General features: G+C 48.5%; 1 protein-coding gene across 1 annotated transcript; it reads left to right on the top strand.

Moving 5' to 3' along the window:
* Nucleotides 1-424: 424 nt before the first annotated feature.
* TRPV5 (transient receptor potential cation channel subfamily V member 5) lies at nt 425-27,800 on the top strand (the record flags this gene model as incomplete). Its single annotated transcript, XM_079711938.1, has 15 exons — nt 425-552; nt 2,516-2,613; nt 2,753-2,875; nt 3,333-3,470; nt 3,757-3,855; nt 3,999-4,174; nt 4,560-4,706; nt 6,870-7,082; nt 18,509-18,595; nt 18,707-18,783; nt 19,032-19,197; nt 19,401-19,467; nt 21,429-21,697; nt 26,280-26,386; nt 27,500-27,800. 15 exons carry the CDS (start codon nt 425-427, stop codon nt 27,798-27,800), a joined length of 2,196 nt encoding a protein of 731 aa, XP_079568064.1.

Genomic DNA, 27,800 nt, shown 5'->3' with positions numbered 1-27,800 from the left:
TACTCTTTTGCACCCAAGGTAATTGCTCACCTGGCTTGTGGGACCCACCTTTAGGCTCCCAGTCCAGATTCCTGGGCCACACCCCTCTCCTGTCCCGGTCTCAGCCGCCCTAGCCCACTGATAGGAACGAACTCCTTCCCCCTCCCCTCCCCGCTCTGGGGCAGGCTCTGTGCCCCAGGGCTCTCTCTAGAAAGAGCTCCTCCCCTCCAGGTAAAGCCTCTCTCTCTCCCGGCAGGGCCCCCAGTCCTCTCAGTGCACGTGCACACATCCCCACAGCCCACAGCGCACACAGGGCACCCTGGAGATACACTCGCTCTCCATCCCAGCCCCCGCCTGCTCGCCCCCGCTTCAGCTGCTGCGGAGTCCTAGATCCGCTCCCTTGAGCCACATCCCCGTAACTTGCCAGTGCCCCAAAGGAGAAAACATGGGGCCCCCTCCACCCAAGGCCAGGGGACTCTGGATCCAACTCCAGAAACTCGTGACCTCCTGGCTGGTAGGACAGCAAGACTGGGACCAGCATCTGGACGAGGCGTACATGCTGCAGCAGAAGAGGTAGGCTGCCCCCCCGCCCTGAGCCTCAAGCCCTCTGCCCACTTGGGTCTGTCTCCCCGCCAGAGCAATCCAGAGCTCAGTGCCAGGCACCGGGATGGGCCCAGCGCACCTGTCACCAAAGCCCGGCTCCTCTGTCAGTGCCGGCGGGGTGTGTGGCGTTGGGGCCACAGGAAGGGAGGCAGAAGCATGCCAGGGCTCTCACCTGGTGGAGAAGTGGGGGGGACCCAGAGGGACCAGGCGGGAGAAGCCAGGAGGTGTGGCAGGTGGGTGCGGACTGGTGGGGAGCAGGGTGCTGGGGCAGCGCCGAGATCCTGGGGGTTTTAGGACACTCGTTGCTTGAAGAGAGAGTGCAGAATTGCTGTTAACGGGAAGGAGGGTTGATGACGTGCGAACAGGGGAGGAGAGCTCTGGTCTGTGTAACACCTGGAGCTGCCAGCTGACCGGGGGATCCCAGGGGCCACTGGGGAGGCCCAGAGGGGACTCATAGAGTCCATCCATCTTTTACTGGGTCTCCTGGGTGCAGGGCTGTGCTAGGGCCCGAGGAGACAGAGATCGAATAAGGCCTGGGCCTGTTCCTGGGGCAGTTCAGGCAGGACTGGTGCCCCGAGGGCCAGCCCTGAGGTCCAGATCCTGGAAGACTAGCCGGGGCAGGGGCCCATCCTGAAGGCAGGCCTCTGCCTCGGGGTGTTCGGGGGACTTGTCTCTCGTCGGAGAGCCGCCGTCAGCAGATCTGGGGGCAGCCAGGGCTGGACTCACGGGCAGTGGCTTCTCCAGGCCAGAGGCCTGAGCACCAAGGCTGTGAGCAGAGCTCTCAGCACAGGGGGTGGACTCTGCAATCCTGGCCCTTCTGAGCTGGACGCGCTCACACGGAGGGTCTAGGTGAGATGGTGGAGGGAGCTGGCCCTCACTCCGCCGGGTCCCCCTGGAGAGCACTTCCCTGAGGCGCAGAGCCTAGCGCTACCTTGAAATCCAAACTTCTCCTTCCAATAAAAAGCTGCTTTCCCCTGGCTCCTGGGGCCATTGGAAGAGAGGAACTGGGGGCTGGGGGACATCACAGGAAACACCGGTCAGTCTGTTTTCCTGCCTTTCACCTCTCCCCGCCCGACCCTCTACCCACCGTCCCTGTGTTCACCTTCAGAGCCAACGCATACTTGCCCAGCAGGAATCGGCTTCAGCTTTATCTCTTGTTTGGCTCACCCAGGCAGGGGAGAAACAAAGCTTAACCGGCAGAGGTACCACAGGATGGATATCTCCACAGGCTCCTCCCACCCACTCCGAGATGCACATGCTCAGAGAAGCTCACAGCTGCACCCTTCCTCAGTTACAAGCAGCGTGTTTAGATGCTTGAGTCTAAGGGTCACCAGAGGAAGGCTAGATCCTTCGTAGCCCACCTCAAAACTCTCCCTCCCCGCAGCAGGGGTGTGTATCCAAGCAGCCCCCAGGAGAGTCAGAACTTCGGCAGCTCCCAAGTCTCCTAGCCCTAAGAGCTGGCCTGTCTCTCAGCCCCCTTCTGGTCTCGCAAACTCCCCTTGGCTAAAGAGAGCTGCTTCAGCAGGCCTGGGAGTGGGGATGAAATCAGGCAGAAATTCCCTTTCCCCCACCTGCTCCAGATCCTCAAGTTCCCGAAACGTTTACCCAGCTTAGACCGCCTCGGCCAGGCCCACCAGGACCACTCCTTCCGAGGCCCGAGCCCTCCTCCCTCAGGCGCACCAGCCCTCATTCAGCTGAGCCACGAGGCCCCCCACGTGGGAGGAAGTGGCACGATGTGACCACACGGGGACCCTGAGACAGGCTCTTGCCCCAGGCTGACCCTCAGCTAGAGTTCAGGAAGCAGCACTGCCATGGGTCCCTGCACAGGTTGTGGGACCCGTGTCTGTCCTAGGCACACACTGTCTCTGTTCCTCTCTGCCCTTGACCTCTCTGCCCTCCTGTCTCTTCCTGACTCTTGTTCTTCCTCTCCCAGGATTCGAGAGTCTCCTCTGCTTCGGGCAGCCAAGGACAATGACCTGTGTGTCCTGAAGAAACTTCTGCTGGACCGAACCTGTGACTTCCGGCAACGAGGTGGGATGAGAGTTTGATGTGATGGCCATGGGGCAGGAGACCCGCCCCTCCCCTACCCAGGGCTCTGAGGGGTCCTGCAAAGGGGCCTTGGCGCGTGTCTCTGGGAAGTGTTCGATGCTCGTGTCTCCCTCCACTCCAGGAGCCCTGGGGGAGACAGCGCTGCACGTGGCGGCCCTCTATGACAACCTGGAGGCCGCCATGGTGCTGATGGAGGCTGCCCCGGAGCTGGTCAAGGAGCCCACCATCTGTGAGCCGTTTGTAGGTGAGGAGCCTGAACGGTTTTTCAAGGTGGACACAGGTAGGAGAAGGTCTGAAGTCATCTCTTAAAATGAGCCTCGGAGGGTAGGTCGGGGAAGGAGTGAAGGTCTCCCTGGAGTTGGGAGGAAGGCAAAGGTCCTGGTCTTGGCTTTGGGTATCCGTGACCTTCTTGAGCCATTTATTATCTCCCTTCATCTCCTTTCATGTTCCCTGAAGGACAGAGCTCTCTTTCTTTCCTAGCAGCGCAGTGATTACCTTTATATGCCACCCCCAGTAGTCGAGGTGGGGACAGCTAAGTGAACTGCTGGAGGGATGACTTATCCTCAGTCTGACACCACTCTGCTGAGTCGAGGGCAGAAATCCATGCAAGGATCTGTCAGGGATCTCCTGTAAGCCAGGCGGATGCTGTGTCTCCAAGAGAACCGGGAACAGACCCCATGACTGAGGGCTCTCTTGTCCAGGTCAGACGGCACTGCACATGGCCGTCATGAACCAGAACGTGAACTTGGTGAAAGCCCTGCTCGCCCACGGGGCCAGTGTCTCTGCAAGGGCGGTAGGCTCAGCCTTCTGCCTCAGTCCCCACAACCTCCTCTACTTTGGTGAGAGCCAGGGCCAGGGCTGGGAGGGTGGGGAGGGGGCCAAGAGCAAAGGGAGGGCAGGCTGAGGGGGCTCCATGCCGGGGGAAGCTGGGAGGGGCCGCCCTCCTAAGGCTGAAGGCCAGAGCCCACCCCCGGCGCAGGGCCCTCTGCACCGTCCCGCCTCTGGTTCTGCTGACAAGTGTCCCCAGGCCCAGAGCTGACGTGTGGGGAGGGAGAGGCAGTCCCCTGGAGAGACTGCCCGTGCCAGCCTGCACCCTCAAGCCACGGGGTCCCCCTGCATCCCCAGGGGAGCACCCTCTGTCCTTTGCGGCCTGCGTGGGCAGCGAGGAGATCGTGAGGCTGCTCATCGAGCACGGCGCTGACATCCGGGCCCAGGACTCCCTGGGTGAGAGCCGGGCTGGAGGGGGAGCTGGGTTGCAGAGGAGGGGCCGGGAGAGCCCTCAGGTCCACCCGGGGCGGGGGGAGGTCATGGGGAGCATCAGGGACTCTAGTCCCAGTGGCCACGTGACAGCCCGTGTCCTCCCCCAGGAAACACAGTGTTGCACATCCTCGTCCTCCAGCCCAACAAAACCTTTGCCTGCCAGATGTACAACCTGCTGCTGTCCTACGATGGGCGCGGGGACCACCTGCAGTCCCTGGACCTCGTGCCCAATCACCAGGGCCTCACCCCCTTCAAGCTGGCTGGAGTGGAGGGTAACACCACGGTGAGGGACCCTCCCCCAATCCCACCGTGTCCTTCTGATGACCCTTTTTCCAAAACTCTCCAGAAGGGTGGTGGTCCCTCACCTCCCAGCACCATCACTAAAATCCTCAGCCTCAGAAATTCCTGACTCAGGAGGGTTAGAGAATCTGACTTGAGAATATCTGCTATGGTAACCCAGGGTTCTGATCCTCTCTCCTGTTCTCTTCTTTTAGATCTTTATAGGGTTTGTGGGAAGGAAAGGTAGCCAAAAAATTAAAAGGTTCATGTCAACAGAGCCTTGTCAGTTCTCAAGTGTCCATCAGTCCCAAGGAGCAAGCGACCATGCTGTTGCCCTTGAGCTGCTCCTTATACGCTGACCCCCCCACCTCACCCCTGTGTCCACACAGATGTTCCAGCACCTGATGCAGAAGCGGAAGCACATCCAGTGGATGTGCGGGCCGCTGACCTCCACTCTCTACGACCTCACGGAGATCGACTCCTGGGGAGAGGACGTGTCATTTCTAGAGCTTGTGGTCTCCTCCAAGAAGCGAGAGGTATGGATACCGTGGAGGATCAGGAGCTGTCAGGTGTCCGTGCAGAGCCTGTCTATTTGCTAAGATCCTGGGCTCCAGACACTTCCCTGCCCTGTAATAGATGGGGGTGAGGATGGACTCCTGGGACCTTTGGGAGGAAATGCCAGTCAGCACCCCTTTCCTAACTCCACTCTCCCTGTGCTGAGCTCTGGTCCCTTCCACTTACCTTTCTCATACTAACAGTGCATATGAGGAACTCTCCAAATGGAAATTGCTTCCTATCATTCATTCATTCGTTCATTCATCCTTTCAGCATATTGAGCTTCTTGCTGTGTCCCAGCCACTGTACCAGGAATTAAGAATACAGAAATAAATAAAACACAGTTCCTTTCAATCACCTTTGTCAATTGCCCATCCCTGCCCTCAGTAATTGTAATAGGGTACAACATAAACCATCATAAGGGTCTGTACTATGCACAGTGGCAGCAGAATGGAGGTTGGTTTCTTGGCTTGGATAGACCAGAGAAGATGTCACAGAGGATGTGCTTGAGCTGGGGCTTCATGCAGGAGTTGGGAATCACCAGGAAGAGGAAGAAAAAGAGAGCTTTCCAGAGAGGGAAAAACACGTGGGTCATTCAGACAGTACTGGATTGAGTGATATGAGGGAAAGGAAAGTTTGTTGAAGACTTATAGGGCGGAGAAAATAGTTTGTGTTTTCTGGAACCTCCAAGATGGTGGCACAATGTAGTTCCCATTGTGTATCTGCCACCTGACAATTTCCTAGGAACCCTTCTAGAGCCCAACTCAGGTGATCACTGGTACCTAATGAACAGGGGAAAAGGTGAGTGGCTGGTTGGTATGAACTTCCTCAGGGCAGGATTTCTTAGGAATTGGAACCCCAGTCCGTCTGGTGGATTGTGCCACCACAAAGCCTTGGTCTCTGATTTCAGCTGGTTCTCAACGTTCTGCTACAGGTTGTATTCTTGTCTTGGCCAGCTATTCTATTCCCTCAAAATTCCTTTCTAGCCCCTTCTATATCCCTCACTGCCTTCACCTTCAGTTCTATCAGGAGACCCAGATTCGTTTCATTATGATGAAAATAGAGGCTCTCTGGCTGGAGCTTCTTCAGCTTCCTGCCTCGCCCTGCCCAGCAGATCTGGAAACTGCCCACTGTCTCTCTCCTTCCCTCTAGGCTCAATGGAAAAGTTATTCTTTCTGCCAGCGGATACTCCCGCCAGCTACGCTCTGACTTTGCCTTTTCCTGCTTTCTCAGATGTGTTGTGCTGTCCATCATCCCCTCTCAGAGCATCTGTAACATCTCACTGCCTGCTTACATCCGAGCACTAGCCCACCTGGCTGAGACGATGGCCACTCCCCACTCTTTGTGTCCTCTCTTGCTCCTCTCGGGTCCACAATACTTGTAGAGCAAATCTGACTGCCTTGCTTGAACCCGACTTGCCTCCTTGCTTGAACCTTCCAATTGCTTTCCATTGCCTTCAGAAGACAAAGTCCAACTCCTTACTTTGGCCTTCAGGAGGTACCATGATCTGGCCCTTAGCTGCTTCACCCAAGATAACCCCTGCCCACCCCTCCAACGGGTTCTGCCATATCCCCAGCCACACCTCATCTGTCAATGTCTTCTCGCACCTTCCTGCCTTGGCAACTGCTGCTACTTTATGGAATGACCTTGCCTAACTGTCCCTTCACTCAACCATTTACGGCTCATCCTTCAGAGCCTCTGTGGTGCTCTAGGTCCTGGTGTTTACTTCTGTCATGGTTTATCTACAGCACTACCATGAGGCCTAGCCTACAGTAGAAGCTGACTGGTTGTGTGTCAAAGAAATGACAGGGGCTTCCCTGGTGGCACACTGGTTGAGAGTCCGCCTGCCGATGCAGGGGACACGGGCTCGTGCCCCGGTCCGGGAAGATCTCACATGCCGCGGAGCGGCTGGGCCCGTGAGCCATGGCCGCTGAGCCTGCGCGTCCGGAGCCTGTGCTCCGCAACAGGAGAGGCCACAGCAGTGAGAGGCCCGCGTACCACACAAAAAAAAAAGAAATGATAGACGAACTGAATGCATGATGCTCACGCTGACCATGACCCTGACCACCTGGGACCCAGTGGGAAACCCAGCGCTGCTTCTCACTGCAGTGGTCACCCCCAGCTGCACTCTTCTTCCATGGCAGGCTCGCCAGATCCTGGAACAGACCCCAGTGAAACAGCTGGTGAGCTTCAAGTGGAGGAAGTATGGGCGGCCATACTTCTGCATCCTGGGGGCCTTGTACGTGCTCTATATGATCTGCTTCACCATGTGCTGCATCCATCGCCCTCTCAAGTCCCGGAGTGACAACCGCACAAACTCCCGAGACATCACCGTCCTCCAGCAGAAGCTGCTTCAGGTGACTCTCAAAAGGGGATGAAGGGAGCTGGCAGCATGGGGTGATGGCGCTGGAAACCAGGAGCACACTACCTGGGAAAGATCCCACTGCCTTGGCTCTGGCACGGGCAGGCTCCTGATCACCCGGACAGGAGTTAGGAGGGAGAGAAGGGGACCAGAGTGGGGGCTTAATGAGTCAGAGTGGGCTTGTCCAGGGAGCGATGGCTTTCTTGTGAACTTTGAAAGAATGCTTGGTATTAAAAACGTCATCCTTTTGTAAAATTCCTTGTCATTTACAAAGAGGACCAGACGTTTGTATATGTGACCTTCAGCAGAAACCGTGCTGTTGTAAAGGGAAGAAAACTGTGCTCCAGGTCCATTTCTGAGTCTGTTTCTGGTCTGTTAGGGCAACACAGGCACCTTTCTGACCCGCATTCTCTTCTGGGCACTGCCAATACGAGCACACTGGCAATGATGTATCAGCTGTCTGGCCACCTGTCAGGTGTGCTGCAGAAGGATGCCTGGACTGGGTAGCAGGGGGAAGTCAATAGTCTCTAAGGTCCCCTCTACTCTTGTGGGCTTGCCATTCTGTGGGTCACCTTCAGAGACCTGGGGTGAGCATGACTGGGTAGAGGTGTGGAGTAGACGTCAGACCCTGCTGTTGAAGAGAGCAAACCCCTTGGCATGGCAGAATGAGCTGACTCTTGTGCGTACTTCTGGGCATATACATTCAACACTGGGTTCGTTTGATAGGTAACCAAAATGCTTGTCCTAGTGACCTGAAAATAGCTGAAAGGGAGTGAAGGCATGTGGGCAGAAAGCAGAAGACAGAGGAGGAAGAATTTTGCCAGGCGAGTAAGAGCTTGTTGACTGGAGATTTATGCCCAATGCAGGGTGGGCCAGCCACAGGTATAGCTCAGCCTGGACTTGGAAGAGGGGTAGTTTGGGATAGTTAAGGAGCAAAGAACCTGAGTCAAGGTAGACCAAAGAGAGTGATGCACAGAGAAAGAACAGGGCCAAGAGCCTCACTGAATCCTGCAGTAGGTCAAGACACTCCATGCTTCTATAATTCCCTCTCGGTAGGTATACAGTGTGCTGTTGTATCCAGAGCCTCCGTCTCTCACAAAGCAGGGTTTGCTGCCTGGAGAAGACAAGCCTGAGTCGGGTGGGGCTGCCTTGTTAGAGGCGGGCAGAGGCGTGCACAGGGGAGGTTGTGTTCCATGCATCTCAAACTAGACATGAAGGTTGTCCCTGGTGTGGAGACCACACAACAGGACATAAGGACATTTAGGAGATGGCCAGCTGAGACAGGCGAGGGACTAGCAAGGGAGGGGATGGGTAAACATGGGGGTGGCTGGACTTTTCCAGCGTTCTTGGCTCTATTTCCTCAGATGCATTCTTTTCCAACCTTCCGTTGTTTCAAACTTACTTGGGGGATTTTCTGGATCTAGAATGTAGATAGCCTTCTAGCCTAAGAGTTGGGTGATGCTGAGCAACTGATTACCACTGAGTCTTCTTCCTACGTGTCTCTTTCTCTCTGGGGCAGGACTAATTATGTGCAGACCTGTTCCTTTGACCCAGATAGTCTGAATTATTATTAGGAAATCCCTCCCCTTGCCTCAGGACTAGGTGAAGCATAATTATAGCTGAGTGCACGAGCTTCCCTTCTGTTTGCTCTCCTATGCCTCCCTTGTCCCCTTTGGCATTTTTACCCTTTTGCCTTCCACTTCGATTAAAGCCACTTTGGCCCAAATAGAAGACTCCTGACTTTCAAATATTCTTTTCTTGGTGGGGGAGTGGACTTAAGAATGCTGCCCTAAGAGGTTTGAATAGCAAAGAACATCAGTGGAGGTCTGTGTCTTTTGACATTACCCCTTGAGCCTTAGTCCTGAGTTGATGGAACCCCTGAGCTCCTCTTATTCAGTCAGAAGTCAGTTGGGATGAGATCGGGGGCTCCCAGACCCATCACCGTGACTTGAAAGATTCTGCTTTCATGATGTGCCACATTTGTTAAATAATGGGAAATTCTTTTTTTTCTACATTTTCATTACTTGAAAGTCTTAGAAAAATGAAAATGTACCAATACAGGGTCTTGACTTGATGAATGCAATTGTCGCCACATTAATTAGCCCATGGAGCTTTTTCTTAGTTAAATGAATACTTTTATATCCAAGTATATTAATAAATCTGGACATATGGAGCTCTCGGTCACTGTAGGAGTTCCTCTTTGGGTCTCATGGGATCCAGAAAAGTCGCTGGGCTCCATGAGAGTAGCCCAGAACACCATCTCAAGACAGTTGAAATGAAAGAAAAATACTCCTTTATTTGTATGAGGTGGCACAAGCTACACAAAAGCAGACATATATGAGGGTAAAGTCAGTTTATCTCTGTGCAGTTTTGGAGATAATCTCAGTGTCTTCACTCTAAGATGCCTCATTGTTCAGCCATAAAAGTTATGCTTTTCCAGGGTTTCCCAAGAACTCTGTTATTAACTAGAGTTCATTTTCTGTCTCCATTCAGTGTCTACTTGGTTTAGGCAGGACCCCGTGCACTATGGTCCTAGTTCTCTTAGGTTTCCAGGTGAGCAGAAAGTTCAAAGTCTGGGATTAGGTAGCTTAGGTTTGAGTCCTAACTCTGAAACCAAATAGCTGTTTGACCTTGGGCAGATCCTATCTCTTGCTAGATCAGTAGTTTTTAACCAAGACTACACATTAGAAACATGGGAGGCTGGTAAAAGTACTGGTTCCTAAGCTGCCCCACACCTGATACATTAGAAAGACTGAAGCTGAGGTCCAGGCAATGGTATTTTTAAGAAATTCTTTGAGTGATTCTCATTCTCAGCTCGGACTGAGAGCTTCTGGCTTCATCTTTGAGATCTACTCAGCTTTCCAGTGCGAAGTCGATCGCTCGGATCATTTAGAGCCCTGATTTGCTGTTCAGCAAGAGGACATTGATCTCCCATCATCAGATTTCCTTTTTGTGTCTTGAAGATTTCCTTTATCTCTCCGCTGCCCTTTTCCCAAAATCACTTTGCTAATTCATTCACTGCACAAGTAATCACCAAGAACCTAGTGGGGCCTGAACATTGCTGTAGGTGTTGGAAAGTCAACCTGGTCTGAGCAAAACGCAAGTAACCTCTGCCCTTTTGGAGCTTACAGACTGGTTGACATTAATTAAATGAATAGATATTGCAGCCTGTGCTGGTTACAATTCACATGATTCTTTCCTGTGATGAGAAAACAGACAGAGTGCTGAGAGAGCTTATAACAGGGGCCTGGGCACTCTGGGAGATCAGAGAAGGCTTCCCTGAGGAAGGTAACTGAGCTAAGATGTGGGTATGAATTAAAGGTGGAAAGTGAGTTCTAGGCAGAGAGGATGCATATACAAAGGCCCTGAGGCAAGAAGACCCTTGCCAGTGTGTCTAGGAACTGAAGGAAGATTGGCTAGAGTAGAGGGAGCTGGGACAGGGGCCTCCAGGTGAGGTTGTCCTGGCAGATCTTTCCCAAAATTTTCCCAAATCATACAGGACCTTGCAGGCCATACTGAGGATTTTACTCTTTATCCTAAAGGTAGTGAAAGGCTCGGAAGGATTTTAAACAGGGGAGATGCTTGATAACACTTTTGTTTCAGAAGAATGTCTCTGTTTGTAGGGTGGAGGACAGGTTTGAGGGGGCCAGGGAAGATGTGGGGAGACCAGTTAAGAGACAATTACAGTTCAGCGAGCAAAGATAATGGTGGATTGGCCTCAGGATGTGATGGGGGGACGGAGAGAAGGGGTTGGCATCAGGGCACTTATCAAAGGTAAAATCATCACTACTGCACAGTGGATGGGATGTAGATAGTCAGGGAGAGGACGTGGCAGGAGTGACTCATAGGTTCCATTTATTTTAAGTCATCCTCTACCTGTCACGGTCACTGGGTTTGCTGTTTCTACACATCACAATTCCTCATAAGCTCTCGACGGTCCAAAGCACTACAGCTATTTGAAAACCCAGTTGATCTCCAACTCTATACTCCTTTACTCAGGGGTCCTAACCAACTCACTTTGGAACAAGCACAGCAAATTAAAGACAAGACAGAGGTGAGGAGAAGCAGGGAGGCTGGTAGATAAAAATAACATCTCCTGGGTGTTTGTTTTGTGCACTTGGTGTGCATTTACCAGTGCTTCTGAGATCTTATTAAAACGCAGATTCTAAGAATAAGGCTGGCGTGGGCCCTGAGATTCTGCATTTCTGACTTACGGCTGGGTGATGCTGATGTTGTGATTCTGTGGACCACATTTCAGATGACAAAGCATCACACCATTTGATCTTCATAGATACCTTAGTAAGTAAATACAATTATTATTACCATTTTAAAGACGATGACTCTGAGGTCAAGAGAGGTTTAGTACTTCGATAAAGACACTCAGCTAGTAAGGGCAGCGCTGGGGTAGGGGTTCTGGTCTGCGTCACTTCAGAACCTTTAATACGAAGCCAGGCATTTCTCCCTCCAGAGTGATGTGCTCAGTTCCAGGCTTCTTCTTTGGAGGATCCACTGCGTGAGGAACTCATGTCTCCAGGCTTTGAGAGCTAGCCAGGGCCTGGCACACTCACCTGTACCTGGGCACACCTGATAGTTCCCTGTCAAGATAAGGAATGCTGGAGAGCAGGGGTGGGGAGCCAGATCTGGGATTGTCTCCAACCTCTAGCTACTGAGCTACTGTCTGGGCTCTAGTTCTGATACTAGACCACAGTTTTGATGTGATTAGCCTTTTGGTGGATAGGGTGCATCCCGCTTCCGCGGGAATGGGTAAAGACTCCTCAGGAACGAGCAGACCTTTCTCAAGTTCATCTTCCTGAGACAACACAGGGGCTAGGACATGGAATAAGCCCTTGGAAAGTAGACTTAGATGGAAACCAGGAGATCTTCCTCTCTTTTTGGCCCAGTGGTTCTCAAGTGAGGGTATGTAGCAGAAACATTTACATCTAAAAAAGAAGATGCTGGGTCCCTGCTCCAAACGAATTGAATTAGAGTCCTCAGGGTTGGCCTGGACACGTGTGTTGTAACAAAGCTTCCCAGCGGATTCTGATGGGCAGCCTGGTTAGGAGCCCCTGCACAGTTTAGAGGATGAGAGTAACTCTTCATAAGGAACCAGCAGGTCTCTTTCTGGGAGCTTAATTCCTCTGTAAGAATCTTGGGGAAAAAAGGGGGTCTAGGATGGGGTTTGACAGTTGTTTCCGGTGCGTTCCCCCTTCCTCATGGTTACACTTGCTCCCCAGCCTTCCCCACAGTGGTACCCAGGCTCAGCTAGGCCCACCCCTCTCTGGGCATTTCCTTCAAGACAGTGAGCTCAGTCAGCCGGTAAGTGAAAACACTCTCTTTTGGCAAACACTCTCTTTTCTCAGCAAAGTAGGACCTGTCAGCCTCCGCAGGGGGTCTGGCTGTGGACAAGTCCTAAAATCCTAATCCATGTAAAGAGGTAAAGGATTCCAGTCATTGTTGAATGACATTTATTGATTGATTGATTGATTTTTTTGCGGTACGCGGGCCTCTCACTGTTGTGGCCTCTCCCGTTGCGGAGCACAGGCTCCGGACGCGCAGGCTCAGTGGCCATGGCTCACGGGCCCAGCTGCTCCGCGGCATGTGGGGTCTTCCCGGACCGGGGCACGAACCCGTGTCCCCTGCATCGGCAGGCGGACTCTCAACCACTGCGCCACCAGGGAAGCCCTGACATTTATTTTTGAAAGGGGCTGAGGGGAGTATTTTCTCAGTGCATTATTAGCTGAGCCTGCTTAGGCGACCTGGAGCTTGGAATCTGGAAATTCCAGACAAGCCCACTTCATTGTCATCCTTTCGCCATTTGCCTCCTGGTTCCCACTTCCTGGTTCCCTTTTACCTCCTGCCACTCTTAGGTCATGCTCAGCGTGCACCTGTCTGCTGACCTGCTCCCTTGTCTCCTTCCTTCTTTCCTTTCTTACGAACGCAGCATCTGCTGTGTGTGCATTGTGGATAAAAAAAGAAGTTAGAGGTCCCTGCTCTCAGGAAGCTCGATTCCTGGTGAGACATGGAATGTCCAGACGACTGCAGTGTGCTGGGGAAGGGCTGTAACCAGAGACCGGCACCGTGAACCTGCAGGGGAGACAGCTGACCTGGCCACGGAGGGGCAGGAAAGGAGACCCAGGAGGAATGCTGTGACCTGGGTCTTGAGGTTGAGGGTGAACCAGAAAAATGTGGCGGAGGAAGGCATTCTAAGAAAAGGGCACAGTCCACACGAAGTCCTGACTTAACAAACTGAGGACCCCAATAATTCAACGTGGCCAGAACTCACACAGAGTATGGGGACCTAGGGCAGGAGCCAGACCAGCAAGCGTTCTGTACGTCATGCTCAGAAGTCTGAGTCTTATTTTGTATTTATTCTTATCTCACAATGCACCCTTCTAAGTAAAAGAACACATGTGCAACCAGCAAGGGTTCTGTACATCACGCTTGGTAGTCTGAGTCTTATCTTTTATTCCTATCTCACTATGAGCACTTCTAAGTAAGAGAATACATGCCCATGATTTAAAAATCAAACGGCAGGTATAATGAAGGTCAAGAGTGCACCGGCTTGCCCAGCTTCACCCATGCCTTACTTCTTGGAGGCAACCAGTGTTTCCCTCTTTAAGTTCTTCACCCCTGTTGTCACCTCTGCACTGCTGAATAATGCACTTCTATCTCCATTCATTAATTACATTTAGACATTAGCTATTGAATTTCTACTCTGATAAGGATTTAGAGAATACCCATCACTCCCATCTCCCCCTCATGTTTATTCCAGAGACATAGTGGAACTAGGAAAGGCATTAAACAGAGAAGCCATGGGGTGATATTTGCGTTTGAGAAAGGTCAGTCCAGAAGCGAGGTGAGGGGGGATTGGGTGCAGGGTGCCGTGGGTTTGCATTAAGGCAGTGGTGCTATGGATTGAGGGCCAGGGGAGCATTTGAAAGAACTGGGAGGCTAAATGAACGGGACCTTGAAAATGAGTGTCTCTGTTCATTCACTTTGTTAAATATACCCTTGCTCCTGAAAGCTTTTCATAAGAACCACAAATCTAGAAAGCTGCAGATCAGTCTCTCCCTATAGACAGGAAATCTTGAATACAATCCCCAAAGAATAAACTTATAAAAAATTCAAAGAAAAACTCATTACCACTTTGAGTTTAGGGTTTAATTCTAGAGGGGCAAGCGTGGTTGATGAAGAGGGCATTCTTATTATCAGTTCAACAGACATTAGAAAGTCATTTGTTAAAATTCAATACCCCTGTCCATTTTAATTTTATTAATTTTATTTTTTATTATTTTATTTATTTATTTGGCTGCATTGGGTCTTTGTTTCTGTGCGCGGTATTTCTCTAGTTGCGGCGAGCGGGGGCTACTCTTTGTTGCGGTGCGTGGGCTTCTCATCGCCGTGGCCTCTTGTTGCAGAGCACGGGCTCTAGGTGTGCAGGCTTCCGTAGTTGTAGCACGCGGGCTCAGTAGTTGTGGCTCGCAGGCTTTAGAGTGCAGGCTTAGGAGTTGTGGCTTATGGGCTTAATTGCTCTGTGGCATGTGGGATCTTCCCAGACCAGGGCTCGAACCCGTGTCCCTTGCATTGGCAGGCAGATTCTTTACCACTGCGCCACCAGGGAAGCCCGCCCCTGTCCATTTTTAAAACACTAAACTCTTTCTCAACTTTGAAAAGAGTATCTATTCCAAATGAGAGCCAACATTACATATGAGTGTGAAAGGCTAGAATTCCCCTTGAAATCAAAGAAAAGAAAAATCTTTTAAAAGCCCACTACTATCATTATTTTTTCAGCTTTCATGAGGTGTAATTGACAAATGAAATTGTAACATGTTTAAAGCGTTCATCGCAGTGATTTGACACACGTATAAATTGTGGAGGGATTCCTATCATCTAGTTAATTAACACATCCATCACCTCACATATTTACCTTTTTTGTTTTTGGTGAGAATAAGTTCTGCTCTCTTAGCAAATTTCAATTGTATAGTACCATGTAATTAACTATAGTCACCTCGTTTTACCATTAGCTTCTCAGACCTTAGTCGCCTTAGAGGTGAAATTTTGTACCCTTTTACCAATCTCTCCTTATTTTGTCCATACCCCCATGCCCTGGCAACCACTTTTCTACCCTCTTTTTCTAAGAGTTTGCCTTTTGTTTTGTTTTGTTTTTTGATTCCACATGTAAGTGATACCATGAGGTATTTGTCTTAATCTGATGGGCTTATTTCACTTAGCATAATGCCCTCAAGCTCCATCCGTATTGTTACAAATGACAGGATTTCCTCTTTTCTCATGGCTGAATAATATTCCATTGTATATATATGTGTGTGTATATATACGTATATCACATCTTCTTTATCCATTATCCATTGATGGACACTTAGGTTGTTCCCATATCTTTGCTACTGTGACTAACGTTACAATTTACATGGGAATGCAGATGTCTCTTCCAGATTCTGTTTTCAGTTCCTTTGGCTGTATACCCAGAGGTGGAATTGCTGGATCACGTGGCAGTCCCATTTTTAATTTTTTGCAGAACCTCTATTCTGTTTTCTGTAGTGGGTGCACCAATTTACATCCCCACCAATAGTGTACAGTGATTCCTTTTTCTCTGCATCCTTGCCAACACTTGTTATTTCTTGTCTTTTTGATTATAGCCATCCTAATAGGTCTGAGATGATATTTCACTGTGGTTTTGATGTGCGTTTCCCTGATGATTAGTGACATTAAGTACCTTTTCCGTACCTGTCAGCCATTTGTATGTCTTCTTTGGAAAAATGTCTATATTCAGGTCCTCTGCCCATTTTTTAATCAGATTGTTTGGGGTTTTTTGCTGCTGAATTGTATGAACTACCATTATTTTCATTGCAACTTTTGCAACGTATGCAATGTATGCGAAGTGCGTACAGTGCATACAATGCGTACAACGTATGCAAAATGCATGTATATTACCTTTTGTTTTCCAGAGAGCAATTAAAAAAAAAGTAAAACCCTACTAAAGGGTCTGTGTGGCGGTCTTGGAGAGCAGCAAGGAAGGGGGCTCGCAGGAGACTGTGGCACTCGGCACTCTGCTTTTAAATAGAGGACCTTTGGGGACAGAGTGGCAGAGGCAGCTACTTTAGGGCAATCAGATCCCAGGTAGAGCAGAGGCAAAAGCCTGGGGTCTCTGGACACCTCTGTTACTCACTGGTGAACTTGAGCAGGGGAACTCCTACTCGTAAAGGAACCCGTTGAACTGACAAAGGGGTGCTGGTGAGGGGCAGCCCCAGAAGGAGATTACGGTAACCCAAACTGTCCCCAATATTCTCCATTAGTTAGGGTTTTGCCTTTTCATCTCCTGAGGGAGAAGGCTGATGCCACTCTCTCGCTTTCCTCTAGGGGCACTCTGGTTCCCACAACTCTCCTGGCCAACTAGTGCAGCCCTTTTCTTCTTAGTTGAGCCAAGGAAAAAGGTTGGTGGCAGTTTTCCAGACGTATGCAACCAAGGTCCAAAGTTTTTTTAAAAGTTTAAAAATTTTGTACAGACACATATATGACACGGATGCTGTTATTTTATTTCTATATTTAATGTTATTTTGTTCCTATAGTTAATGAACTTACTATTTATACTACTACCTGATTCTCAGAAGGAGTTGGCCTGTTTTACAATGAAAGACAGATGCTATAGGAACATTAAGATCACCAGACCCATGATCGGAATTTTAGGATAGAGGAGAGGGGATACAAAGATAGTTGTTTGAGCTGGGGATTAAAAAAAAAAAGAAAAGAGAGAGAGAGAACTCTGAGCGTCCTTGGAAGCAAGGCAAAAGGGAAGTGTCCCACTATATGATAAAATAAAATTTGCCAGTTTCTCAAGAGAGATAAACGTCAGAGAAGTTTACAGAACATCAGTTCTTTAAACAACAACAACAAAGGAACTGATACCTAGTCACAGGTTGTTAGATCATATTGTTTACTAGATACGTAGTCACCAACTCCTTTTCTGGTCTTCCCTGGTCCCATATGATTTACCTGAAACATTTCCACCACCTGTTGGTAAATCTGGTCCTGTTCTTCCCTAAAGACTATATCCTTAGCTTCTTCTGAGCTGACACACACCCTCTGAGCGGCCACAGGATGCTTGGTGGGTGCCTTCTTTCTACCATAGATCACCTCCCACTACATAGCATCTCTTCCTATTTCAAAAGCTATGCCTCTCACTGGACCAGGGTGTACACTGCTGAAGTAGCCTGCAGAGGGATGCTGAGAGGTTCCAGTTTGTCGGCAGGACAGAGATGATTGGCATTTCTCATGCTTACTGAGGGATCACGTCCTTCCCAGCTTAGATCATCCTCAGGGACTCTCAACTCCTGTCTTCAGTGCACAATTCAGAGATGTGACCGTGGAGAATAGAGTTCCCAAAAGTCTAAGGGGTACTCGAATGTGTTGAAATTGTTCGTATAATTTCACGTGGGAATTACGTGTATATGAGCACAGTTTTCTGGAAAGAGGATCTGTGGTCTTTATGATGTTCTCAGATGGGCTCATAACTTCAAAAAAGTTAAGGAGCATTATTGTAGAATTCTATTGCTGTATCTGGGTAATATTGCAAGCCTTTTCCTGTGAAGTAACATGTGCAGAAGGAGGATGGTTTTTATTCCATCTTGACCTTAGGACTGTACCTTCTACACCTACTGTCCCGGATAAGGCAGGGCCCTTCCTCAGCACTGAAATCCATATAGTGTCTTTAGCCCTTTTCTGTATTGCCAAATCATAATAAAACCACAATGAATATATCTATAGTGCTCTGTGGTTTATAAAATACATCCAAATACATCTCATTTGGTCTTCACAATAACCCTGGGAGGTAAGCATTATAGTTTCCATTTTACAGATGAGAAACCCCAAGCTCAGGGAGTTTTAGTGACTGATTGAAGGTTTCACTGGAGCTAACAGGTTCTGGGTCCATACGGGAACCTGAATTCTTTGATGTGTTTATATTCTGCTTGCTGGGAACTGCAAGGAGATTGGAAAAGCTGGCCTTTCAGCATAGCTGAAATCAGCCCAAACCACTAATACCTCTTCCTGTTGGTTTAGCCTTCTTAACTTGATGCTCTGAAATGTGACCTCAGCCCCTCAGGACACACATCATCATAAATAACTGCTCACAACATATATGTAAGAGGTGACTTGCTAGGTGGTTACTCAAGTTGTTAGCATATGTAACATATGTATATTAAGCCTTGGTTACTTAGACTAACGCCTTGGTTACTTAATGCCCTGGTCACAGACTGAGCCACAATGGCAGGGGAGTTGTTGATGGTGTCGGTAAGGGGAGCTTTTCTTCACCTCGGATAGAGTTGAGCTGCTTTAGACCACTTATTCAAAAGGACTTGACTCTCAGACCATCAGAAAGCACTTCTTATCCTGAATTTCTCACCACAGGAGGCCTATGTGACTCAGCAGGATAAAATCCGGCTGGTGGGGGAGCTGATGACCGTCTTCGGGGCTGTGATCATCCTCTTCCTAGAGGTGAGGTGCAGCTGCGTTCAGGCGGAGGCCGCCCACCTGAGGCCTCAGCTGGAACTGAAGTCTATATCGGTCATTGTTTTGTTTTGTTTTGTTTTCCTGGCCTTTTCCCAGATCCCAGATATCTTCAGGGTTGGTTTCTCGCGCTATTTTGGACAGACTGTCCTCGGGGGGCCGTTCCATGTCATCACGTGAGTGTCCTTCCTTCCAGCCCCCTGCCGTCCCTTGCCAGAAATGTCCCAGGTCTCCCAATCCCTCTCTGGGACCCTCTCTTTCAGGGATTTTTCTGTAGTGGGCTTGTGTGTGTGACGGCGTATGTGTTTAGGTATGAAGACTGAGCCTGAGTGTTTGGGTCCCATGTAAGTCAGTGCCATGCTGAAGGGGACCTAGCGTATTTCCAGCCCTCCTCTCACTTCCCCCTTCTCTGCTCTCCCCCCAGCATCACCTATGCCTCGCTGGTGCTGGTGACCATGGTGATGCGGCTTTCCAACACCAACGGGGAGGTGGTGCCTATGTCCTTCGCCCTGGTGCTGGGCTGGTGCAGTGTTATGTACTTTGCTCGAGGATTCCAGATGCTGGGTCCCTTCACCATCATGATTCAGAAGGTCAGTGCTTTCCCCAGAGTTTCCTCTGGCTTCAGACATTGGACCTTTCCCAGACAGAGGGAGGGAGTGGGAGCAAAAAGGAAAATGCTGCTTGGAGTGGACCTGGTGGAACTCCGGTGACTTCCAATCTCTCAGCAGTAGCTGCAGAGAGGCAGGTGGAGAAAGGATCCCTCCACCCTCCCTCCCCTCTCTGTTTTCTGTAGATGATTTTTGGAGACCTGTTGCGTTTCTGCTGGCTGATGGCTGTGGTTATTGTGGGATTTGCCTCAGGTAAGAGCATCACTCTCTCCTCCATCAGATCATCGGATTCAGTTCTCCGGAAAGTTCTCTCTTACTCTTGCTCTCAGTTATTTCTCCTTTGCAATCCCCTTTGCTTTTCTTCCCCCTGGTGGAAGGTGAATCAGAAAACACACTTGCATTCTTAGGATCTGGGTCACTCAGGTTGGCCTAGAGAGTAGACTCCTGTGCTCTGAATTTCTGGGCCAATAACATTCATGTTGACTAACTGCCCTGCAAGATCTTTAAAGGAGAGATAGAAAAAGGGCTTTGGAGAAAGAAGAATATTAAACAAGAAAGACTAGCCAGTCGTGAAAGGTGCCATAGGCAAAAGGTCTAGTATTTAACTCTACTATGTTTACACTTCAGAAGAAGAAACGAAAAGCATTCAATAACACATAAGGCGCATTTTTTTCCCCTATGTGTGGTCAGAGTTGAAAGAAAAGAAAGGAATTTGAAAAAGGAGGTACAGAAAAAGGGGTTGGAGATTGTGAAGAATGAGAAAGGAAAGCAGAAGAGCTGGGAAGAGAGGCTGGAGGAAGAATGCCCAGTGGGGACCCAGTCACGGACCAAGGCACAGGGGGAGGGTGCCAGAGAGAGAGGAGAAACATCCAGAACAGAACAGACAGAGCAGAGGGAGGGAGAGCACAAACGAATGAGCGGAAGACAGTTCTTGGGGAAAGGCAGAAAGGAGAAGGAAGAACAAAAGGCAGCAAGGCTCACCCAGTCCTCCAGGTCTGCAGCGGAACCTCCAGAAGGCAGGTGGATGCACCTGATGGCACGTGAAGACCCACAACCCTAAAGACAATGACTTTTAGTACAAAGGACGCCATTCCTATCCTAGGCATTCCCCTGCTTAATGGGGGTTCCCACGAACCAGTAGACTGAAAAACTACACCAAGATCTGAACTCTGAGAGGGTCAAGCTTTGATAGGTTGCCTGTTGGGAGGATTCCTCACGTCCCCTTCCTCCCCACCCTCTCCTCCACCTGCAGCTACACTTATGCAAAATGAGGAACTATAACAGAGTCGTTTTCTGTAGATCTCCTAAACCATCTCTTCTTTGTTGTTGCAAAGCCATGCTTTGTCATAGACCCTGGTTCTGCTCTTGGGGTCACCTTATTTATATTTCCATTCCCCACACAGAGATGGGTCTTTTAGAGGTTCTAACGCTGTAGTAAGTTTCCAGGATGCCCAGTACCACCCAGTAGGCTACACACTGAGCAGGGAAAACTTTTTTATGGTGGTCCAAGCTCACCCAGGAAATCTCAGAGTAATGGATGGTTATCTAGAGGATACTGAGATTTTTTTTTAAAGGTGCTTTTCTTTTAGCCCTTTCATGTGCTCAGTTCTTTTTTTTTTTTTTTTTTTTTTTTTTTGCGTCACGCGGGCCTCTCACTGTTGTGGCCTCTCCCGTTGCGGAGCACAGGCTACGGACGTGCAGGCTCAGCGGCCATGGCTCACGGGCCCAGCCGCTCCGCGGCATGTGGGATCTTCCCGGACCAGGGCGCGAACCCGCGTCCCCTGCATCGGCAGGCGGACTCTCAACCACTGCGCCACCAGGGAAGCCCCATGTGCTCAGTTCTTTAAAATTGTTGGAGATTCCATGCATTCTTATAACAACTTGCCTTTTAAATATTTGGTTCTAAAATGTAAAACCCAGTTAGGTGACATATACTATATTGATAGATCGATCGATCGATCGATATTTGCTAAATTCTGAGTATTACTGGTATGATAAACTTGGTCATAGGACATCTGAGGGTTAGCCAGGCCCACAGGGAAAATGTGATTTATATGTGTAATTCTACATTTATGTGCCTGTGTGCATATATGTGCTTGTGTGTAAATGTATGGAGATATATACTGGAGGTAGAATGAATGCTAATCAGGCCCATGCTTATTGTGATAACTCCCCATCTCCTGATCTCCATGCCCTCTTCGTGGGCGGAGCAGCGTTCTTTATCATTTTCCAGACAGAGGACCCATCCAACCTGGGGCAATTCTATGACTACCCCATGGCGCTGTTCAGCACCTTTGAGCTGTTCCTCACCATCATCGATGGGCCTGCCAACTACGACGTGAACTTGCCCTACATGTTCAGCGTCGTCTACTTTGCCTTCGCCATCATCGCCACACTGCTTATGCTCAACCTGTTCATTGCCATGATGGGCGACACACACTGGCGGGTGGCCCATGAACAGGACGAGCTCTGGAGGGCCCAGGTGAGTTCATTAGTGTTAGTCTTTTTTTAAAAAATTTTATTGGAGTATAGTTGATTTACAGTGTTGTATCAGCTTCAGGTGTACAGCATATCGAATCAGTTATACTTATACGTATATCCACTCTTTTTTAGATTCTTTTCCCATATAGGCCATTACAGAGTATCAAGTAGAGTTCCCTGTGCTATACAGTAGGTCCTTATTAGTTATCTATTTTATATATAGTAGTGTATCTATGTCAATCCCAATCTTCCAATTTATCCCTCCCCCCTTGTCTCCTGGTAACCATAAGTTTGTTTTCTACATCTGTAACTCTATTTCTGTTTTGTAGATAAGTTCATTTGTACCCTTTTTTTAGGTTCCACATATAAGTGACATCATATGATATTTGTCTTTCTCTGTCTGACTTACTTCACTCAGTATGACAATCTCTAGGTCCATCCTTGTTGCTGCAAATGCCATTATTTTGTTTCTTTTTTATGCCTGAGTAAAATTCCATTGTATATATGTACCACATCTTCTTTATCCATTCCTCTGTTGATGGACATTTAGGTTGCTTCCATGTCCTGGCTATTGTTATTAGTGTTAGTCTTACTAAGGGGCAGGGGATGGAGAGAAAAATCAAAGTGGAATATGCCACGGCAGATGACTCTTAGGAGAGTCACGGAACAACCCTGTGGTTGTTCAACAGAGGTACTTTTGGATAGATGGAGGGGATTTTTAGCCAAAAGTCTTTTTTTAAATCTAAAAGAGTGTAGGATGGTAGGATAGGGTTAGAATCCACACCCAAGAGCACAGAGGAAGGGTAGATTCAGGAGCCAACCTTGAATCCAGTGAGAACTAGAAACTGTTTTGTTCTTATATGTTCTAGTTTTAAATTTGGACCTTATCTTCTATTTGCTTCTATAACTGTTTCTCCATAATCTTTTCCTTATATCATCATAGGCTAACAAAATCTTAGAGTTGGAAGTGCCTTTAGTGGTCCTCTAGTTGAGCTCCTACCCAACATATACTCATTTGTTGGTCAGAGGATTATTCAGTATCTCCTTTAATGCTGATGAGGGTCTTATTATCATGTGGATTTGGGTAGAGGTTGGAAGGAGAGAGCTTTTTTATATTTCAAAAGTTTTTGCTATTAGAAAAGTCCATATTGCATTGAGCTGAAACCTATCTTTCTGTAATTCCACTCTTTGGCCCAAGTTTTTTCTTCTTGTATAATGCAGAACACACTCTCCCATAGGAGCACCATTCAGATATTTGAAGACAGTCATCATTTATCCCCTCAGACTTTTCATTCATTAGCAATAATTATTTAGAGCCTGTTTTGTGTTGGAAAATGTCTAGGATCTGGGGACACAGGCATGATGATGTAGTCTGTGCCCTCATGGAGCTTACAGTCTGGCTGGGAAGACAAACATTAAACGAATGACTTCACAGAAAGCTGTACAATTCGAATAGCAAACATGCCATAGAGACGTGAAGATGCTAAAAACAGGAGGCAACAGAGGAGTTTGACTGGAAAGTTAGGAAATGCTTTCCTGATGGAGTGACATTTAAGATGAGCCCCTAAACATGGGTAATAAGTAGTCAGTTAAGAAGAATGAGAGGAAGGGAGGGAGGTTAGGATTTGCATCCATTGGGACTCTTGGCTACAGGGACAGAAAACCAAACTCACGTAGACTTAAAAAGCAATGGGCAGTGGGAAGAGGGTGTGTTGAGCCTCATAACTGGAAAGTTTAAGGAATTAAATCAGCTTTAGACATGGCTGGCCAGAGTCTGGATCTCCATTTTATACTTCAGTTTCTGTTCTTCTCTCTTTTGTCCTCTTTTAAGTCAGTCTCTTGCGTCATGTTGGTGAGATAGCTTAGAGAAACTCTAAACTTACAAAGGAATGAGCAGGTGCACTGTGTTCCAAATTCCAAGGGCCCATTCTTTTTTTTTTTTTTAATAAATTTATTTATTTATTTTTAGCTGTGTTGGGTCTTCGTTTCTGTGTGAGGGCTTTCTCTAGTTGCGGCGAGCAGGGACCACTCTTCATTGCAGTGCGCAGGCCTCTCACTATCTCGTCCAAGGGCCCATTCTTATGGTATTCTGTGTGCCTCCCGATGCTGTGGATCTGTAGCTTCTAAAAGAGCATCTCCCCCTGCCCCCCGAGCCCATCTCATTGCAACAAGTTTTATCATAGGCGCAGGTGGTGGTGGTGGTGGTGGAGTTTGGGGCAGAATAGACTAATTCACCAGGGCTGTGTGAAGTCCAGTCTATTCTAACTGATGGCCTCAGAGTAGGGAAGGAGTGATTCTCTAAATGAAAGCTGGGTTCTCTTACCAGAAGGTGGTGGCGGGGGGTGCTGAATGATGGCACAGGAAGAACAATAAATGTCCTTTTTAAGATAAAGAAAAAGCGCTGTCCAGGGAAAGGGAATCGAATGATTGAAAATCCTGAGGTTGGGGACCTGCCTGGTGGCACAGTGGTTAGGAATCCTCCTGCCAATGCAGGGGATGCGGGTTCGAGCCCTGGTCCGGGAAGATCCCACATACCGTGGAGCAACTAAGCCTGTGCACCACAACTACTGAGCCTGTGCTTTAGAGTCCGCAAGCCACAACTACTGAGCCCGTGTACCCAGAGCCCGTGCTCTGCAACAAGAGAAGCCATCGCTATGAGAAGCCCACGCACCGCAACAAAGAGTAGCCCCTGCTCGCCTCAACTAGAGAAAGCCCGTGCACAGCAACAAAGACCCAATGCAGCCAAAAATAAATAAATAAATAAAATACATTTCTATATTAAAAATAAAGAAGTCATATCTTTAAAAAAGAAAAGAGAAAATCCTGAGGTTGGAGGGAACTCAGCGCAGCTAAGAAACAGAGAGAAGGCCAAGAGAAGTGTGGAGTACCGAGAAAGACGAGGTGGAAGAAGACAAAGTGGAGAATTGAGCTACTTTAAGGATTCCTAGTTCTTTCAATTAATCAAGTTTCCTGAGCCCAATCCATCCTGACTGATTCTCTGTTCAGACCTACTGTATCCTGGGCCTTTCAAAACTAGAATGGTCCTGATATGATTGGAGGAATGCAGCATGAAGAGGGGTCATGCCTGTCCTTGCTTTGGACACTATACTATAAATAGCACCTAAAATGGCATCAGGTCTTTTAGAAAATATGCGGTGGGTTCTTACTAGGCTTATGATCAACTAGAACCCCCACATCTTTGTTACATGACTGACTTAGCTAAGCTCCTTTACCGTTTTTCCTGTACTTAACACAGACACTTTAGTCTTTCTTTTTTAAAATTTTTATTGGAGTATAGTTGATCTACAATGTTGTCAGCTTCAGATGTACAGCAAAGTGAATCAGCTATACATATACATATATCCGTCCTTTTTCTTTTTAGATTCTTTTCCCATATAGGCCATTACAGAGCATTGAGTAGAGTACCTTGTGCTATACGGCAGGTTCTTATTAGTTATCTATTTTTATACATAGTAGTGTGTATATGTCAATCCCAATCTCCCTCCCTGCCTTATCCGCTTATCCCCACAAGTTTGTTTTCTGCATCCGTGATTATACTTCTGTTATGTAAATAAGTTCATTTGTACCCTTTCATTTAGATTCCACATATAAGCGATATCATATGATCTTTGTCTTTCTGTGTCTGACTTACTTCACTCAGTATGACAATCTCTAGGTCCATCCATGTTGCTGCAAATGCCATTATTTTGTTCTTTTTTATGCCTGAGTAATATTCCATTGTATATATGTACCACATCTTTATCCATTCTTCTGTTGACGGGCATCTAGGTTGCTTCCATGTCCTGGCTTTTGTAAATAGTGCTGCAATGAACACTGGGGTGCATGTGTCTTTTCGAATGATACTTTAGTCTTATACATAAATGTAGGACCTTACATTTGGTTTACTTAAATTTCATGTTAGTGGTTTTTGACCAGCATTCCAGTCTGGTGAGATCATTTTTATATTGCTTTGTTATCTTGTATATTACATATCCCTCCCAGTTTTGTGTCTCAGACATATTTGATAAGCTTGTCTTCTATGTTTCATCTAGGTAATTAATGAGGTCTGGGCAAAGGACAGAACATGTGACATGCCACTAGAATTTTCCCTGCCAAGTTTGGAGTCATTCACGCACCCTTTTCCTTCTTAGCATATGGGTATTCATTTAATTTGCTGCAAATTCCCTGAACATCAGCAGCATGATTTCATCCCCAAGATCATAGAGATTCTATTTAATCATATTATCTAAATCAAGATAATTGGTTTATGACTTTCATATGAAAAAGGAAGTGAGATTAGTTTGGAGTGACTAATTTTCCAAGAATCTGAATAGTAATGCAGGGGTCACTGTTTTATTCAAAGCACTCGTAAAATATCCTCTCCTTTTATAGCGGGTGATGAGTAAGGCAGGTAACATGGCACCTCCCACAGGCTAGGGGATGAGTAGGTGGCTGTCACCTCCACTGATCTCTGGTGTCCTCATCCCACAGGTTCCTTTTGGTTTCATCTGTCAGTAGCCTCAGGGTTCTCTGAACCTCATGGCTCTTTCTGAGTTCTTCCTCTATCTCTTGGTTCCTCCTAGGTCGTGGCCACCACGGTGATGCTGGAGAGGAAGATGCCTCGCACCCTGTGGCCTCGCTCTGGCATCTGTGGGTACAAGTACGGGCTGGGGGACCGCTGGTTCCTGCGGTGAGTGACAGTGTAGACGTGTGAACTGTCAACCAGTGTGGGGCCATGGGAACAAGGGTGACCGGTTCCACATTTATGACCCTCCTCCCCATTCTTGAGATCCCAAATTGGACCTAAAGGAGGTGTCATCACTCCATAAAGCGAGACTGTGTTAGCCTGTTTGGGGGAGGTGGGTGGAGCTGAAGTGGAGGGGTGCAAAGAATGCTGAGAGCTGATGCCAGGCTATGAGTACATAAGGGCAGTAATGTGAATGGCTAAGAATATGAGTCCGTGCTTGAGTGTGGGCATGGGTTACCCAACTTGGTCTAGTCTTGTTTCCACCTGACGCCCACTTCTAGTATATTCTTTTTTTTTTTTTTAAGAAGATGTTGGGGGTAGGAGTTTATTAATTAATTTATTATTTATTTTTGCTGTGTCGGGTCTTCATTTCTGTGCGAGGGCTTTCTCTAGTTGTGGCAAGCGAGGGCCACTCTTCATCGCGGTGCGCGGGCCTCTCACTGTCGCGGCCTCTCTTGTTGCGGAGCACAGGCTCCAGACGCACAGGCTCAGTAGTTGTGGCTCACGAGCCCAGTTGCTCCGCGGCATGTGGGATCCTCCCAGGCCAGGGCTCGAACCCATGTCCCCTGCATTAGCAGGCAGATTCTCAACCACTGTGCCACCAGGGAAGCCCTCTAGTACATTCTTGAAGCTTCTAGTCTAGCCTTGAAACTAACCTGCTCCTTCGTACTCTACCTTCATCTCCTGACCTGGCTCTCCTCTCTCATTTATTTCCTGAATTGCATCGTCTCATCCTGACGACACGCTTATCTTTTAATTGGCTCTGTTTTCACTTTCATACTCACCCACATTCCCCCCACCATCACATGCCCACACAGGCCCTACTACCCTCCAAATCCTGAATGCACAGCCTTTTGGGTCTCTCTCCTAGTTATCCTCCATCTCCCTCTACTTCCCTTCATTTGATCCTAGAGGGTCTTCTGGCTTCAACGCTGCTAACCTCCTCCCCCTTTCCTCTCACTCCTGTTTCCCACCTGTGCCCCACTCACTTCTGCTTCTCCCCATGGCCCATGTCTCCCCAGCTCAGCTGAGTCCTCTCCCCTTTCCCCTCCTCAGAGTTGAGACCAACCAAGATCAGAATGCTTTGCGAGTACGTCGCTATGTGGAAGCTTTCAAGGGCTCAGACAAGGAGGAAGAACATGAACATCTTTCTGAGAAACAGCCCTCTGTGGTTGAAAGTGGGATTCTAGCCAGAGCCTCCCTGGCCCTCCTGACGCCCTCCCTGTCCCGGACCACGTCTCGAAGCAGCAGCAGTCACCGGGGCTGGGAGATCATTCGTCGCAACACCCTGGGACACTTGAATCTTGGACTGGACCTTGGGGAGGGGGATGGAGAGGAAAGTGTCTATCACATATGA

The sequence above is a fragment of the Hyperoodon ampullatus genome (assembly GCF_949752795.1).
Source record: "Hyperoodon ampullatus genome assembly, chromosome: 9".
NCBI classification, from domain to species: domain Eukaryota; kingdom Metazoa; phylum Chordata; class Mammalia; order Artiodactyla; family Ziphiidae; genus Hyperoodon; species Hyperoodon ampullatus.
This window is presented reverse-complemented; position numbering and strand designations above follow the sequence as displayed.